This window comes from Anoplophora glabripennis, unplaced genomic scaffold (assembly GCF_000390285.2).
Source record: "Anoplophora glabripennis isolate ALB-LARVAE unplaced genomic scaffold, Agla_2.0 scaffold465, whole genome shotgun sequence".
Classification (NCBI taxonomy): Eukaryota; Metazoa; Arthropoda; class Insecta; order Coleoptera; family Cerambycidae; genus Anoplophora; species Anoplophora glabripennis.
Genome location: NW_019416751.1, coordinates 333,879 through 353,767, shown reverse-complemented (window position 1 = coordinate 353,767; position 19,889 = coordinate 333,879). Strand labels below are relative to the sequence as shown.

The window sequence follows — 19,889 nt, the reverse complement described above, 5'->3', positions numbered from 1 at the left end:
TTTGGGTTTATATATGCCACTATTTACCTCTATACAGGGCGTCCCAAATGTTAACCACGTATTTACTTTATCAAAAGCAATTAGGTAAGTTACCTAATCATCTTTTTCCAAAACTCACATAGTTGTCCGGTATTTATTAAAATGTCAATAAAGAGCTGTCTATGAATTAAAAAAAATGTTTAATACGAATGTTTTGTGGAATGATTTACTATCTCATATTTTTACTAGCCTAAATATTAAATATATACATGCACTAATTTGTTTCCATGTTCATGCTTTTTGTTTATTATTAACTCAACTAAGCTTCTCGAGATATGATTAGGGATTGGGTAGAAAAAATTTAAAATTTAAAAATATTGCTATAACCTAAAAAACCAAAAAGATTTTGAAAAACATTATTAGGCAAATGTTTATTGCTTTTGATGAATTAAATGCGTGGTCAAAGTTTTGCACTTACATTTAGGACACCCTATTTATTCACAGATTTTAGTACATAATGTCAATAAATTTCCGAGACAGTACGCCTACCTAAAAAATCATTGGTAAAGCATGCATGAACAAAAAATTGATTAAAAAATTACTTAGAATGATATTAAGGATATAAAAAATGACCATGTTAAGCTTTGTGATATATCTATACTGTTTTTATTTTATATTACTACCAATTTGAAATTACCTATACCTTCACATTAACAAAAGTTTCCTGCCATAATTTTTTAACTAGTTAGTATTATACATATGTGTATAAGTTTAAAACATTTTTTAGAAGTTTACTCAAAATAAAATCACTATAACCCCACGTGTAAATCTTTGTATGTATAATATTATTTTTAATATTTCAATTCACCAATTATTGATGTTTGCATAAAAATGATGTATAGCGTTTTGTCACTGACTATTATTCTACAGTGAAAGTTAATACGAATTTCTCTAATAAGTCATTATATAAATTTTTATTTCATATTAAAAATTGTTATTCGGAATATACGGCATTGTTATTAACCATGTGATACACAAAATCATTATACAGGGTGATTCCAAAATATGTAGCCAACCTTATAGGTAAGAAACTAGAGGTCAAAATTGGCCGTTTGAACTAATTTACCTTGAAACAAAAAAAAAGGAAAAATACAAATTTCTCCTAAACATCTGAAGATATTTTTTACAAATTTGGCACACGACCAATGCTAATAAATAGCGACATTTTGAAGTGAATATCAATAAAATGCATTGACGGCATGGGGTCATGTAGTCGCTCTTTGTTTCACCATGTATTTTTTATACTCTATATTTTAATGGCTTATGCACTGTGCAGAATCATTTGATAGATAATTTAATTTTAAAAGATTATTTTCCCTTGAAATTTTTTGATACGACTAATATTCAACGAGATAATTCGATACGAGTGTGAATACAGCAACGGTTTTCCAGCAACGGTTTTTCAGATTATGATTTTCGTTCATGTGGCAAAGCCTGTTAAAATTTTCAATGTTTATAGATTCAAGTGACTCGAAAATCGGATTAATATACGGTGTATATATTTCCAGTTCTCATACCTAAGGTGGTTATATATTATTTCATTATGTCTGTTAAATTTTCCTACGTGGATAGCTTAAAATATCCCCTTCTATAAAGTCCTGTATGTTTTTACAAATGCCCGGGCCGTATTTAGGGTGGCAGCACTGGCAGCCCCCTTACGTATAAAAATGCTTATAAAAATTATTTGTTGATGTCTGTTAAATTTGTATACGTGAATCCCTTAAATTATCTCTTCCAACAAAGTCCTGTATGTTTTTATATATACCCGGGCCGTGTTGGGTGGCAGTCAACCTTATGTATAAAAAATGCTTATAAAAATCACGTATAAAAATTTAACAGACATCAACAAATAATTTTTATAAGCATTTTTTAGACATAAGGTTGGCTGCCACCCTTAACACGGCCCGGGTATGTACAAAAACATACAGGACTTTGTTGGAAGGGATAATTTAAGGGATTCACGTATAAAAATTTAACAGACATCAACAAATAATTTTTATAAGCATTTTTTAGACCCTTAATACGGCCCGGGCATTTATAAAAACATACAGGACTTTGTAGAAGGGGATAATTTAAGCTATTCACGTAGAGAAATTTAACAGATCATGAAATAATATATAAATTTAAGATATTCACGTAAGGGCGGCATCCACCCTTAGGTATGAGAACTGGAAATATATACACCGTATATTAATCCGATTTTCGAGTCACTTAAATGTTGAAAATTTTAACAGGCCTTACCACATGAACGAAAATCATAGTCTGAAAAACCGTGTATTCACACCCGTCAATTCGATTGCATGACTATTTTAAAGTAAAAAAAAAATAATGGCAAATAAGGTACTATTAAATACATTAATGCTTGCTATTAGTAATTAATTAAATTAATAATATTAAATGGCAATTTCAACAAAATTTATTACTAAAAGAAATACTAATTACTTAAATATTATTCTCAAAATCCTCCTTCCTGAAGGCAAGTACGAAGTCTTCGTCTAAAATTGTAGTTCACTCGATTCAAAATTTCAATGTTATTGCGAAGTTCATTTCTGCATTTTGTAGACGAACCTCGAGGTTTTCCAATTATGTACTGGTTCAGAATAAACTAGGCCTTTAAGGTGACTCCAAAGGTAAAAATCACACAGATTAAGATCAGGAGAACGCGGTGGCCAAGCAATTGGTACATTTTGGCATAACCTATTATTTTTCTGTGCAACCACTGGCGTACAGTCGAACAGTCAAAAAGTAGTATGCTGGGGCACCATTGTGCATGAACCATATATTTTGCCTTGCCTGCAGTGGAACTTCATCAAGACGGTCGTTTATATTGTTTTCTAAAGAATTGATATAGTTTTCTCCTCCTAGGCGACGCGGCATCCATACATTCAGACTGAATGTGTGCTGCTGGTGCAACTCGCACGTATCGTGACGTGAGGATTTTCACTCCAGAAATGCGTAATGCGTATTTTGGGTATTAAAAGTACCACGTCTTGTAAAAGTTGCTTTGTCAGTAAATATTAAATAATACAAAATTAGAGAAATTAAGATTTCTGTTTAACATTTGCAACATTCTTCTGCAAAAAGTAACTCTTCTAGGAACGTCTTCAGGCAACAACTCTTGTAGGTACTTTTTGAATATGATACTACTTTCACTGTTGCTCTCGTAACACTCGCCACACTATTAAATACAATATTTAAAATCGTTTCTTCAGTACCATTTGCTCGAACATATCGAGCTCGACCAGCATCTGGATTTAAATGAATTATTTTCCCGTAATCGACGTTCAATATTCCTAAAAGTTTGTCTGTGTGGCACACGACGAATTGGAAATTTGTTCACGCGCCGATCAGCAGCCCTCGAATTACTGTGACATTCGTTTAAACTGAACAACATATTAGTCTGTAAAATTAGCCATTTTTTAAATAAATTAAATTAAAACTTTTAAACAATAATGTTATTTTAAGTGAACTAACAAACTTAATTATCAACGCTACTTTCAATATGACATTTCAATATAATGCAGAAGAAAAAAACTTTTTAAAATTACTTATATTATCTTTCCAATGATGCTGCTGTACACAAACCATCAAAATATGGAGTTTAAAAAAATTCAAAGTAAAACCAAGAGCGACTATCCCTACATTACCCCAATGCCGTCAATGCATTTTATTGATAGTCACTTCAAAACAAGGCTATTTATTAGCATTGGTCGTGCGCTAAATTTTAAAAAAATATCTTAAGACATTTAGGAGATATTATTTGTAGTTTTACTTTTTTTGTTTCAACTTTAAGGGGCTCTATAACTCGTTAGGCGTGCATTTTGATGTGTAGGTAAATTTAGTTCTAACAGTCTATTTTAACCTCTAGTTCCTGCCCTATAAGGTTGGCTACATATTTTAGAATCACCCTATATAGCTTAGCTTACAAAATCAGTGACTGATGATGGGCATGTTATTGCACAAAACTTATTCAAGTGACTCCTTTTTGCCTCTCAGTTGCAAAATAAATGGAGAAAGATGGTGGCATCTTCTTTTTATTAATAGAGCAATTGAAATAGCTAAAGCTAAGGCTCTAGCTAAAGTCCCTAGATATTATTAATAAAGTACGGCAATCAACTGCCATCTTGAGTCTTGTAGCAAAATCATATTGCCAAAATTAAAATGTGAGTTTGAATTTTAATAGATTCCTACGCAAATATTTAATTTTCTAATCTAGGGACTTTATTATTGACTTTAAGTTTTCCACGTCACTACTGTGCGCTAAATTCGTTTCACTATATTTCACTTATATTTTTTTTTTAAATTACCAGTTAAATAATAACTTCATACAACATTAACAAAAAATTATTATATATGTTTATGTCACATTATATTATTTTATGGTAATATATTTGTTAATGTGACAAACACGCCATTGAGGCCTTAACTTTTTGGGTATTATACACGCCAGTGAATGTAAATTTACGTTACGCTACTGTGCTGATACCTGCGACATTTTGCCTACGATACTTTTTAACTACTTTATATCCAGTAATTCCAGTATGCCTCAGCTGAGCTGATATGTCACATCAATTCGTTTTGATTGTCAAAAAACAAAAAATCGAATAAATGACGTGATGCCGCTGGCTAGTGTTATGCTAGAGAAGAACGTATAAGTAATTTTATAGTCCAATATATGTGTAATTAAAAATGCCTAGTTCTCTATTATTTGGGATTAATAATGAGGGCCGAGTCCACACATTATCTACCACTGGTTCTATGTGGAGAGAATTGCCTTACGCAGGACAAGAATTTAAAAAATTATCTGCTGTGCCCCATTTTTTATGGGCATTAGGTGGAGATCATCAAATTTACGTCTATGTCCATGGATTAGATATACCTATTCGGGTCAGAGAAGAAGCTTATGAAAATGAGGTAAATTTAAATGTTACTCACTTGTGTTACTGCCTGTATTTAATGAAATACATTTTTTTCTCTTAAAACGTTTAATTTTCAATCCTCAATTTTTTTTGATAAATATTGTGGATTAAAATATAACTAGCTTTATGAATAATTTAGAGTAATTTAAAATCATACAGTTTTAATTCATTACAAAGGGGATAATTGAATTATCACAAATAAAATGTAAATTTTTAGTATGAAAATATTAATTTAAATAAAATTAGAAAATAGGTCAATGTACATGTCAGTAAAATTAAAATCTGACGAGGTAAGATAAAATAAAAAAATAATAGTATCTCAAAGTGTTTTCTTTTAGCGGTGGCTACCAATTGAAGGTTTCTCTTCACGATTATTACCCACTGATCGATTTCACTTCTCCAGTGCAGATGGAACGGTTGATCGTTCCATTGATAAAATTAGACTACCCTCAATGGCTTGGCAATGGGAGGGTGACTGGCAAATGGAGTTAACTATGGATGGTCAGCCCTTAGATCACAATGGCTGGACCTATGCAGTAGACTTTCCAGCAACTTTTTACCCTAAGAAACAATGGAAGAGTTGCGTACGCAGAAGGCTTTGGGTCAGATCGAGAAGATATAGTGCAATGAATTCGTGGTGTGCTATAGCACCACTACATAAAGATGCAACTAATGTAAAAATCATTAACAAAACCACGAAATTTTATTCTGACATGTTGGAGTTTCAGGAACCGTTTATAGATATTGCAATAGGAGGACAACAAATTACTGGAGCTAATCCGGGTACTATGTTAGTGTGGGCTATAACGTCTCATAATCGGGTAAACAATTCAAAAATTATTCTTAATTAATTTATTTGATAAAGTAACATAAAAACAAAATTTGACTTCATTTGTGAAAAGCTTGCAGAAGATAGGTATTCACACCTCCATTTGAATTAAGATTTAATTAAATATGTTTAATTTGTTCCTAGGTTATGTTTAGAACAGGAGTAAGCACAAAGTCTCCCGAAGGAGCCCGATGGAACCATGTTCAAGTCCCAAACGGATGTGAGGTTTGTCAAATTAGTGTAGGTCCTACTGGTTTGGTGTGGGCAGCGTTAATTGATGGACGAGCTCTTGTAAGAATTGGTTTAACTCGTGATAATTTACAAGGCGAGTCTTGGGTAGAAGTACAAAGTCCTAGCGATAATTTAAGAATTTGCCAGGTTTCAGTAGGAACATGTGCAGTGTGGGCCGTAACCCAGGATAAACAAGTCTGGTTTAGGTAAGGCAGTTCACATTCGTCATTTATAGAGTGATCCAATGTCTTGGGAAATGCATTCTTCTTGAAAGAAAAACTGCAAATAATTAAACTCTGAAAGTGATACTTTGTCAGTGACTGTCATACAAATATAGAATAAAAAAATTGTTAATTATTATTGCCTGGTTGCACACTGATAATTTTTTATTTTTTTTTTTCTCAGAAACGAGCCTTGTTTTGATGCTACTAGATGCTGTTCTGGCTAGCATTTTCTTCATATATTTAATTATTTTGAACATTATCTTTCCTGAAATTCCCTGTAATACAAAAAATGAATGGAGTTAGAGAAATATATATTCACACTTTTGTTTTGACAATTCACAGGATGGATGTCCCCCTCTCAGTACAATCAAACCAGAAATAATTTTTACTTGCCTCGAAAAAATTTACTATGAACCCTAACAACTAAATGTGCAGGTGGCACATTATTTGTTAAAAAATGTGATACAATATTTGAATAAAATTTCATTCTTCACTTGTACAAGAACCTTTGGAATTAGCTTTCAACATTATTAATTATTGCTGCTAAAGGTATAGTCTTTCCGAAGTCAGTTGAACTTGTAAAAAAACGCATGGCAATAAAATGAGTTTCATAGGCATCCCTAAAAAAGTTTTCTAATAAAGGTAAAAAATCATAATAATTTGTATATAATGTGCGGAAAATTTCTATTATATGTTCATTTGGCCAACAATATATTTTATTTATTTATGTCCTCAAACAATTTTATTATATTGATGGTAAATTTCGTTTTGTTCCGTTTCAAAAGGTCTCCAAAAGGCCATGTAATATTATTATTTCTCCCTTTCGCAATTGTAATATCAATGATTAATAAAAGGTGCCTATAATAAATTAAAATGACCTAAATCACACCAAATTCCGCATTGCTACACTGCACTGCTGGACAATTTATCAACCACTTTTCAGCCGCTGAGATTTATTGCCTAGTGGCCCAATGCAACTGCATTTGTATTTCGTTTGCCCACGCTCGCATTCTTCAACTGGGCGTATACATTTCTACCACCTTCACGTTTAGTTCGACCAGATCTGTATATGGGTATGGCTAAATAAATATGGGAACAAGTTTTCAAATATTTCAATGCCGAGTTGCTGCGTCAGCGACCGAACCTGTACAACATACTGTTATCCTCTTGGTTCTTCAATTTATATTGGAAAGACTAACTTTACCTTGGAAAAATTGTAGCTAGAGTTGTGTTTTCATTGACGACAATATTCCCTCAAGTAGTTAATATCTGTTTCTTGGTTCTACACCATGGTAATTTCTCTCCCAGTAGGCTTTCTTTGGTACCTGCACGTTAATGAGGTTTTTATGTCCGTTTTAGCACTTTTTCCATCACGACTCTTTCCATGAATCAGTTTCTCATTATGTTTTAATTGTATCTCCAACTGTGGATTTTTATGTACAGGTATTCACTTTGCCAACAATTTTTTCACCGATTTCCTTGGCTCATATTGTTAAATTATTATTTTACATAGATTTTGGGGGTCATAGTTTTGTACAATATTGTTGTGAAAACGTCACAAACATTGACAGACACACGAATTGTAACAATGGGCTTTTTTATATTCAGCAAATTAAACAAAATATTACTGTGAAATGTTTACACATCAGAACCAATTTAATTATTTGTAAAATAATTAACGAAATGTTATCTAAAATGGTTTTAAAAAAGAAGGCACTAATGTAGAATACGTTTATTATGAGGTTGTTTGACATTATTAACTCTTATTCCTAATAGCTGTTTTACATTGACAATTTATTCATCAAATTGACGAAGTTCTTCATGAATTAATTCACGAATTTATTGGTAAACAGTGTGGTTTTACACTGCTACAGACTTTGTCAAGTTTTTTGACATATGAATCAGTTCTACCAATGAATTAAAGAAGCAAATAAATTTCAAAAATGTCACCTTTCCACTCATAATTGGAGTGATACAACAGCGGTACCGTTCTGACACATATTATATAAATATTAGTTTTTGTAAATAACAAATCAGTAAAAATAATGCAAAACTAGCACGACGCCACACAATTATTTACATATTCTAATAACATAACCTCATTACTGATCTGAGGCTGGAAATCTGTTGGGTTGGTACTTCCGATCTTCACGAAAAAATTGACAAAAATTAGAACATGCTCTAATTTGTCAAGAACTTGATGAATAAATTGATGACGTTATTTGACAGCAGATTTGGTGCATTACACTTGTCCAATTTCTTGATGAAGCGACTTCATCAGTTAATTGATCAATAAATTATCATTGTAAAACAGCTTTAAAATTATCGATTGTCCTAATATTTAGTTGTTAAGAGTAGGACTCATAATTTACTGGTTATATTTCACATTTAATGTGTTAAATATTATATGGCAAAAAAGAATAAAATACAACACACAATGCAGTTAAACAACTGTCATTGTCCAAATAATAAACTTGCATTCAGTATACAGGGTGTCTCGAAATTAATGCAACAAAATTTGGTCACACATTCCTAAAACCAATTTAGGGAACCCTTATTTTTTATTATTGCCAAGTGGCCTCTGTTGTACGAGAATCACTAAATTTTGTAGACAGGGGTGTTATAACATGTGGAATCTGATGGTGCTCCTTGTCTTTGGAGCCAAAAAAAATGTGGTAGCATATTTAAATTTCTTAAAAATTATTAGTCCGCTAGAGGCCATTAAATTTAGAAACTTTTTTGTCACCTGATACTTTTTTCGTAAAATGCAATGTTTTTGAGAAAAATGTCAAAATGTGATCCAATGCATATCATGATTTGCCATTTTCCTCAAAAACATGGCGTTTTACGAAAAAAATATCAAGCGACAAAATAGTTTCTAAATTCATTGGCTTTCTAGCTAATTAATAATTTTTAAGAAATTCAAATTTGCGACCCATGAAAAAGTGTCTTAAGGGTGTTCCCCGCCAAAAAGCGTAGCACTAGCAGATTTCACACGTCATAAAAACCCTGTGTACCAAATTTAGTGATTCTTGTACAACAGTGTTGTGAGAAAGAGGAGGCCATTTGGCAAAAAGAATAAATACGGGTCCCCTAGATTTGTCTTAACCCTTTCACTGCTCCAGACGTATATATTCGCTAAAAATTTATAGGGCTCAAACTGCTCCAGACGGATAAATTCGCATGAATAGTTAAATTGGATCAGGCTGCTCAAACCGTATATATTCGCAACCGTGCGCATAGTGACTCGGTTATTGCAATTGGTAAGGCGAATTTTTGCGGGCGAGCTTATACCGATTGTGACAAATATTTTTATGGAAAGAGGTACTGGTAATAATACCAAGATTGTTCATGTTTCTTTCAGTTTCTATTTAGTACATATACTGTATTTTATTCAAAATAAAATCGTAAAATTTATCGTAAATCGTAATTTAACACAACATAATGTAAAACTATAAGTGGTCTAACTGCTCTAGACGTATATATTCGCACGCGATAAACTTTCGCGCACGGGGCTGTAGCTACGTTCAGACGTATTGCGCAGCGAAAGGGTTAAGAATCCTTGACCAAATTTTGTTGCATTAATTTCGAAACACCCTGTATTACATGATAAAACTATTATATAGGGTCAGCTTGCTCGCTTACTTATTAATGTGAGCATGTTAAACTTTATAATGACGATATATTGTACAATATTTCATGTTATCATGAAGCTCTTTTTATTCAAAAGAGGAAGAGAAAGAATAAACTTTAAATGTAGTTAATTCTGGTCACGATTATTAGTTAAGTGAAAGCAATTGTATTTTCATAGGGACGGGTAACGTCTTCTTAATGATGGTGATAGGTATTATCATTGGTTTTATGAGCTACGTTATCAGATAAGTCAAAGTAAACACTGATGCTTGCCTACAAATTTTTACGTCTGTAGGCTGTCAGGATTCAGAGGGCATATGTATTAGATTTATTACTTTATATCCATTTTATGTTTCATTATATTTTATTACTATTATAACAGTTTAAACAACAACTCTTGAGCACCATTTCTTAAATGCGTAAAATTATGCAAATCAATAATCCTCTTATATCTTATGGTAATCTGTGCCAGTAAAAAATTTTACTTCATTATGAACATTTTTATCAAAATTACTGTTAAACACTATTTAAGGTTCAGAATAATATAAAAATTGTTTCTGTTACGAGATTACTGAGAAGAGATGAAATTTTCTTAAAAAAACTCGAACAGGTGAACATAATGAGATAATTGAAAAAAGAAAATGTTGGGAATGTTTACACTTTTTAATGAAGTTTATTTAGTAGTCAGTACCACAGAGCCATTCTAAATGGTGTTGAGAAAAAAAATTTGTTTCACTTATACAGGGTGTTTCAGAGAGAGCTCCCATAAATACAGGGGGTGATGGTACGACAAAAAATAAGAATTTTTTTTCTTATGAACTATATGTCTATATCCTCTTATTTTCGAAATACAGAGCAACAAAATAAAATTTTTTAAATAGAATTTTTACGAAAATTTCCAAACGATGCGAAATATTTTTATGAAATTTGGTATTCCTGGTTTTTTAAGGACGCCTAATGTGGACGGTTTTTGAGAAAAAAGGCTTTTAATTGAACTATTACAATATTACAGTGTATAAAATAAGTGACTTTTCTCAAAGTAGGTTAATTTCAAAACTTATTGATGGATATCTCATAAACAACGTATACATTCTTAGTAATATTTTAAACTCTAATTAACTTTATATCAAAATTTTAGTGACTAATTAGTCATTACTAACTACCATCACTAACAATCACTGTTATATACCGTAATATTGTAATAATTCAATTAAAAGCCTTTTTTCTCGAAAACCGTCCAAATTAGGAAGTTCTAACAAGAGTACATTATTTTTAGAAAATAAAATTGTAAAGTAGAAATTGGAGCCCGAATGGTAAAAAACCTAACCTTAAAAAATTAGAACTTAAAATGTAATAGGAATGTAGCATAAATAGCGCCCTCTATGAAATATACTATAATAATTAGTCCAGCGTTATTGGCGTCCTTAAAAACCCCGGAATACCAAACTTCATAAAAATATTTCCCATCGTTTCGAAATTTTCGTAAATATTCTATTTAAAAAATTTTATTTTGTCGCTCTGTATTTTGAAAATAAGAGGATATAGACATATAGTCTATAAGAGAAAAAAATTTTTATTTTTTGTCGTACTATCACTCCTTGTATTTACGGAAGGTCTTTCTGAAAAACCCTGTATAAGTGAAACATAAGCATAACTAGCGCCCTCTACGAAGTATCCAATAAATAATTAGACCAGCGAATTTGGTATCCTTAAAAACCCCAGAATACCAAATTTCATAAAAATATTTCGCACCGTTTGGAAACTATTGTAAAAATTATATTTAAAAAATCTTATGTTGTCGCTCTGTATCTCGAAAACAAGAGGAGATAGACATATAGTTCATAAGAGAAAAAAAATTCTTATTTTTTGTCGTACTATCATCCCCTGTATTTACGGGAGGTCTTTCTGAAAGACCCTGTATACTACAAGTTTTTTTTTTACAAAACCCAGAACGTGTATGTAGTTATTACAACTTGCAAAAAAATCATCAACTTACTTTAAATTATCTTATTTTCGTTGTTTACAAAGTTAATTATGACTACATTATTTTTTATTAACATACAATTTTTTATTTTTCAGAATTTCTTTGTTCTCTAAAAAATTAAAAACAATTTGTTTTTAGGAAAGGGGTCAAGGGTGAAGGAGCAGGTATGAGTGAAGAACTGGCAACGGGTTGTGGATGGGTGGAGATGGTTGGCCGCATGGCTGAGGTTTCTGTAGCTGCCAACGATCAGGTTCTCGCAGTGGGCGTGGATGACCGTTTGGTATACATTAGATGTGGCGTATGTATGGAGGATTTAACTGGCAAACGGTGGCGCGCCCTCCGAGCTCCGTTGCAAGTCAGTAGGGCCAGTAGTAACGCTAGTCTTAATAGAGATAAGTTTCATCGCAGCTTTAACAGCCTGGTAATTAACCATTAACTTTGCTAATTTGTTGTGCTTTTGATTTTGTGCCGCTTACTTACTGCATTATATTTGCTTGCAAAGGTAATACTGTTTAAAAGACTATGCTATAACAGTATTGAATTAAAATACTTAAAAATTATCGCTCTGATTAAATATTATAAAAATCTACTGACTATTACGAATATGCAGGGTGTCCGGAAATTTGTGAGCAAAAAATTTAATAGGTGATTCTACCCAATATTAATCCTTTCACTGCTCCAGACAGATTTATTTATTCGCTAAAAATTTATAGGACAAACTGTTCCAGATGAATTAATTCGCTTGAATAATTAAATTGGATTAGGCTGCTCAAACCGTATATATTCGCAACCATGCTCATAAGTGACTCGGTTGTTGCAATTGGTATAGGGAATTTTTACGGGCGGAGCTCATAGCGATTGTGGCAATTTTTTTATGGAAGGAGGAACTGGCAATATTGCCAAGATTGTTCATCTCTTTTTCAGTTTCTATTTAGTACGGCTGTCGATATATTGTATTTTATTTAAAATAAAACCGACAAAATATCTAGAAAATTGACAGACAAAGAACTGGAAGAAATTTTAGCGAGGGGCGATAGCGGCGACGAGTTTGAGATTGAGGAGCGTAGTAATGGATGCTTTATAATAAAATATTAATAACTAAACTCTTACAATTATTTTGAAACCTTTAAATATATTTTAATTTAATTTAACAAAACATAATGTAAAAATATAAGTAGTCTAACCACTCCAGATTAGTATACTCGCACACGGTAAACTTTCGCGTATGGCGCAGTAGCTACGTTCAGACGTATTGCACAGCGAAAGGGTTAATGGAGTTACATAGTTATTAGTGTCATGCCATAACTTTTCTTTTTTTTTATTGGTACATACAGGGCTAATGACTAGACAACAACAACCTTATTTTGAAATTTTATAATGATCTTTAGCTGTTTAATTTTATAAAAAACTGTAAATAAAAAAGTTGTGGTCAATTTGCTAATCAATAAGGTCCAATTTAAGCTTTTTATGTCTCGGTTTTCATTTTATTTTCATAGATGCAGTTTGTAAGTGCACCAATGTTGGATGAAAATCAGCTAACTGAAAAAGTTATTGCAAAACATTAATTTAATTTATGTAACTCTATACTGAATTTTGAAAAAGATCTCATAGATATGAAAGGAGTAGAATTACATATAATTTCTGTTAGGTCCCATTTTTGTTAATGTTGAATTATATGTATGAACATAAATACCAATGGATTTTTGGATAATTATTCTTTTTTATGAGAAAAATTTTATTTTATGGAATTGGAATGTGAATTTATTATAATTGGCCATTTACATGTTTACATAAAGGTAAATTGTTTTCAGAGATGTGTAAGTATGATTTTTTAAATTTTTTATGAAAAAAGTTTTGTCGGTCTTCTTTGCTTGAATGTTACTAATTATTTTGATGCTTTCTATAACAAGTATTAAGACCATTTTAGATAAAATCATTAATATAATTATCCCTTTTTAACAGCTTATATATCTCCTAATTTGTCTATTATTTATTACTACTGATCGCTTTCGTTTTGATGATAATTTTATCAGCATTAGTTTAAGTATGCTTGTTTGTTAATCTTGTATATTTTGTAATAAATTTTTCAAGACAGTTGGAACTGTGGATTACATATAGATCAGTTTTAACAGAGTAACAAATATACGTAAATACCACAAATTTAAGCAGCTTTCAAAACAAAATTAGATAAAAAACAGATGAAAATTATAAAATGCATTGAAAAATGTGTTACACAAGGAATAATTAAAGCACAGAAATATTTCAGAGATGGACCATGTTAAGAAGAAAAGTTCGTATGAACTTATGCCCTAAAATAGCTTAGTTTTTTAGGAACAGGGTGTAATTTTTTTAAATATTACATGCAGGTATCTTTGAACATGTTAGGTATAGTATAATAAAAGAGGTTCTAAGTCTTGTTGTCTCTGCCACTAGTTGATATAATTATAATTATATACAGTGTGTATAGTATAGTACATGTTCCCTAGAGTACTAACCTGAATTAAATTATTTTTAATTCAAACGGTCCACCTGCCATCTAATATCTACGACTAGTCTATTTTACAACTACTTACAACTATGAACGGGGAATTGCGACGAGCACATTGCAGTATGTATCCACTTATTACTGTTATTGTTAACTGTTCTTACCTTTTTAAACCAATTGCATAAAAGTAACAAAGTGGCAAAGTGCAAGTGTAATCGAAAGAATTTTTTTGAAACCATATTCCTTTTGTATGACTGTGGCATGTTATTTAAAGTCACCATATTTTTTTGATGTTTATGTAGACAAAGTACAAAATTTAAAAAAAAATCAAGTGTTTATAACAAATTTATATTTTGGCATGATTGGCATGATAGGTTACTAATCGTAAGTAAAACTAATTTATATTTTAAAATAATTATATTTGCTGTTTTATAAAATAAAATACTTACTAATCTGATAAATTTAATACACCAAATAAAATATTTTCTCATTTTTAATAAAAAGTTTTTATTACTATTTTTTTGAGGGACTGTGTTTAGTTTGTGAGTTTCATTGTCATTGAGCTCTGATATTGACTTGGTTTAGGTGAACTACATCGAATCAACTCATCTGATGTGATATGACAACAGGTTGCTGGGTGGACGAAACATAATGAGAATCGCGGAATTTTAATCCATTTATTTTAGTTTCCAGTTTATCGATTTACGAGGTGTTTGTAATACTGTGTATTCACGACTTTCTGTGTGGTGTTATGAAAAAACATGTATACTAAACTGGAAAGGTGAAATTGACAGCAGTGCCTACCTTAGCTCCAGCTGATGGCTTAAATTGCTTAACGTTACACTAGCCTGTATGGCGATGCAGTGTGTAAATTATGAAAACCAAGTTAAATATAAATTCAGTTTTTACTACGGAATTTGAGAAAACAAACTTATGATATATGTTTCTAAAGGTCAACCCCTAGATTAAAGAAGGTCAACCGTAGCTTCCTTATAAATATGACTCCCATTCAAAGTTACACACTGTAGATAATAGTAGGTTTTTACCGTTAATTAGTTAAGTCACCCAGGTTTCAGAAATCAAATATTTTCAAAGATATTTGCTTAAATATATTTTTTAAAAACAATAACACCCTGTATCTTTATCTGTTTAGGACATATTTTCCGGGAAATCACCAGAAGTATTTTTACGCACTTACGTTACAACAGTGTTATAACAATTCCTCTCATTGAAACAAAAAAAAAATAAAGTAACACTTTTTCCTAATACAATTTCTAAGGGCTCCGTGATCTTTCAAAGACTGCACACAAAACAGTTTTTAACCAATTATTCGAGAACCAGAACTTTGTACAATTCAGTTTCCTCATGGTAGTTACGGTAGTTACTACTCGTATATAACTTATATAGAAAAGGAGGCGGGTAAAGATCATAGTCATGAAAATTAAGTTTCCATTAAAGCCATTTTATTATACAGGGTGATTCACAACTTATCCAAAAAAAATTGGGAATATGTGTGACATGAGAAATTAAGTCAATATCATAAAACAAATTTTTGTAAAATCCTTATAGTTTCAGAGAAAAAAATTATTGAAGTTCTAGTATATACAACCACTGCATAGCTGGACAACTGTACTCTCTAGCGTCATTCGCAATACGTGTGGAGAGGCAGGTTGCCTCAGTGACTCCGAATACTGAAATCTGATTTTGCAATTGTCATTGCGATAGTGTTTACTTGTTATCTGAGGTGTTTACAATAGTTTTTTAATAGTTAGTGTCAAAAATGGGTTGAGTTATAGCAACTCGGAGTTGATGGATATTGTTTTAATTTATGGTGAAGCATTTGTGTTATAGTGAAACAAGGCAGCATTTGTGTTAGTTCGTGAGATCTGAGTAAGACGGACCCAAATGTGTTTACACGTTGGTGGATAAAATTTTGAACAATTGTTGTAACATTGGGTATGTCAAATGATTTTATTTTTTAAAACACAAATTAATTTAATAAATTAATAATAACAATAAAGGCAAAATCGATTGAATTTGCCGATATAAAATAGGTGCTATAAAATTCTATTTATTTCTTTCTTTGCGAAAGTTTTTTTGTCCGTTTTTATCACACAGTCATGCCGGTCACATTGCGGTTTTACAGTGGACCAATTTCCAGTGCCGTGCAGAAGTGTATTTTTAAATCATTTTCGATCTGCCCTTTTGATTTTTTCCCTTTACCCTTACAAATACAATTTTCTTTACAAAATTGTATTTGTAAGGGTCCCCTGTACATCCAGAATTTTTTTTTTTGGATAAGTTCTGAATCACTGTATACATATATTCAGTTCAGGTATTGACTTTTACATTTCCCTTAAACTGATAAGATAAGAAAAATAACGTCATATAAAAAGACCATCAAACTTGGCATATTTGTTTAATTTTTACTATTTTAGACGTTTTTTTCGATTTTTCATTTAAAATAAAAAATCTGTTAGACGCTTTGTGCATCACAATATTCTGTGGTCTTTCAAATATTATAATTAATAAGGTTATAAACCAGCATTCATTTTTTTGGTGAGTTCAGTGCATCTATGTGGTACGAAACAAAATAGCTTGTCCGCAAGTCTGTCAGACTAATACTTCTTAATTGTATTTCAAATATTTCTTTTTATTTGTGACCATTCCATTACGTTCCATTTTATGTATTTCCTGTATTTTATCGAAAAATAATGCAACAATGTTGAGGACGACAATATAATTGCCCAACAGATTTAGTGAAGAAACCTAACTACTTACAGCAAACGGTTGAATAAAATGGCTGGACAAAAAAAAGCATGATATGGACTTCGTTAAGTGACTCTGATCTTCCAGATTTCCCACAATTAGCATGGGAGGAGCTACGACATTTCTCTCTTGGGATATTTCGACTTAAGCAAAGCCGATTTTGCACTCACACACATCTTAGCCAAACAGGGATGTACTCTCTTTACATACATTGAGAAGATGTCTCAGTTGTCCGACTTCAGTTGAGATTACGACTAGGGTTGCCAGATCTCCGGGTTTGATCCAGAGTCTTCGGGTTTTGATGGTACATCTTCCGGCTCTGGGTTAACATGTCATTTCTCCGTGTTTTCTTTGTTGCGGAAAAATCGTGATTGATTTCTTCGAAAACATTTCCCACATTTCCTGATTCGTCCTTTGTTTTTACATCGGTTTCTTCGAAAACAATTTGTCTCCCAGATTTCCCGATTGCATTTGCATAACTTTTTTTTTTGTTTTTTTAGACATTAATTATACAAACAGGTCATGTCTCCGGGTCTGTCATGAAATAGATCTGGTAACCCTAATTATGACACACAAATACAAAATTATATAACATATAGATAAGTACAAGTCATAATCCAAACATTGAATGGTTTCGCCATTTGTTGGCGGAAGTTGGCGCCAGAGTTGTTGGCTGCTATGCGCATCTGTATTAGGGTATTTGAGATACTGGTGCCATAATCGAATTCAGACGGAAACACCCAGTCTTGGATATGCTGATACACTTCAAAACGCTGCTACTATATAGTCCAATGACGATTTACCAAGTGAAAGCGACAAAGAAATATAATCAAATACATTTGTTACAAATAGTTTAGTATACATATTTTTTTTATTTTTTCTACTTAATAAAATATATTAAAAAAAAAATTTATTTTGAGTGGGTATAAATATTAAGAAAAAATAAGAATTATGAATTGACCAGCGGGCAAAATAAGGCTGATCTTTACCCACCTCCTTAAATTAAAATAATATAATCTGTTACAAACTTGGATATACTGTTTTCCAAAAAAAAATTCAGTCATGATAGTTTGTCTCACAGGGACAGTGAGACAAACTATCATGTCCCTATATTTTTTAAATGTACAGTGAAAATTGGTTATAATGACATTGCTTTATATGACATATTGAATATAACAACGGAATTTGCAAGTCCCGATTAAATCCTATAGAAATAGCATATTAAAAATATCGTTTATTACGACACCGTTTACAACGACATTTCGGATTTAGCGACGCGTTTTATATACATTTACCATAGAATCTATCGGTTATAACGATCAATAGTGATATACGGCCTTAGAACCAATGCACTGCTCTTCCGCCCGCCCTACGCATACAGTTATATGTATTAATTAACCACTTTCTATCACGATTTTGAAGAGAAAATTGTTTAATAAAGAGACTAAAAACAGATAAACTAATTCAAGCAAGTAAAATAATGTGCTATGTCACACTACGAATTGAACAATTTGGAAGGATAGAAATAAAATAAAATCTCTATTCGAAAACAATTAATTGAAAATAAAGCACGCGTGATCTTTTGAATGCAAAGCAATACATGTACAGTCGACGCAAGATAAAGGTTTCCAACCTAAAAGGCATACTACTTTTAAAGGGGCGAGCCGGTGGACTATTAATAGGAATTTTGGGCGGCATCAATAATGTGTGTAACGACACAACAAAAATTTGCAGGCCTTTAGTATATGCATTATAAAAAGAGAAGAGTATACAGATTTTGAAATTATTTTGTCTTGCCACATTATTTTTCTTGTCCCTGAGAAAATTAATATTTTGAAATAAGAATTTGTCATATTCTGCAGAAAGTAGGTAGGTAGGTCATGAAGCCAACAAAATAAAAAAATATTGTAAACTACAGTTTTATTATAACATACAGTTTTGGGAGGAAAAGGAAATATTTTAAGGACTTGTTCTGGAAGTGAAAATAAGTAAATAAGTTCATGACATTATGATGTTGAAGGAAACTTAAAATCCGGTTTTTTCTAAATATCTCGAAAACGATTTAAGATATTACACTGCCACTGTACTATACACCAAAGCGCAGTGTAATATCTTTAAATCGTTTTCGAAATATTTAGAGAAACAGGATTTTTTTAAATTTTACATCTATTAGAATGGAAGCCGGGCCCATAATGTTATGAACTTATTTACTTATAGTGCCGTACTGAAGGCCTGTTAAATTTCCCTCAATCCTTCAAATTACTCCGGGTCCGGCATCTGATATCCATGCCCAAGTAGGCACAGAAAAGCGACCACTACGAGCTCTTTCATTGGAAAATACGACGTTATTCCAAAACTGTTGCCCCTGTTGAATGTAATTTCTGACAAATTGAAGTCTTCTTTCACGATGCTGGACTGTTAGAAGTTCTTTACTAGGAGCCGTATAATTAAAAAGTCCTTGTTCTTTTAATCTTGCTGTAGCTGTATTTTTACAACCGGGGAAGCCCATTGCCTCTATTGTGTGGCGCATATCTGTAAATGGATTTTCTCGCACGTATGCTACCAACGCTCTGTCTTGATCTTCGGTAGTTTTTCTGTTGATTCCTGTTCCTGGTCGACGATCAACTGACAGCTCAATTTCCCATTTACGATGGAGTTTATTTATACATGTGTGACTCACATGAAGTTCTCTGGCAACACCTCTTGCTGACCAACCATTTTCCAGCATTGCAATCACCCGACTTCTGCGACGAGGGGAGAGTTGAGCCATTTTTTT

General features: G+C 31.9%; 1 protein-coding gene across 2 annotated transcripts in view; it reads left to right on the top strand.

Moving 5' to 3' along the window:
- The first annotated feature begins 4,728 nt into the window (after window positions 1–4,728).
- Window positions 4,729–19,889, top strand: part of LOC108909702 (tectonin beta-propeller repeat-containing protein) — a 34,791-nt gene continuing 19,630 nt past the window's right edge. The window contains exons 1-5 of one of the 2 annotated variants that reach the window (XM_018714107.2): window positions 4,729–4,953; window positions 5,297–5,632; window positions 5,687–5,779; window positions 5,932–6,224; window positions 11,998–12,280. In XM_018714107.2, coding sequence (XP_018569623.1) covers window positions 4,729–4,953; window positions 5,297–5,632; window positions 5,687–5,779; window positions 5,932–6,224; window positions 11,998–12,280 — 1,230 coding nt within the window. The remainder of the gene's footprint in view (window positions 4,954–5,296; window positions 5,633–5,686; window positions 5,780–5,931; window positions 6,225–11,997; window positions 12,281–19,889) is intronic. The other variant, XM_018714108.2, reaches the window with a different exon arrangement.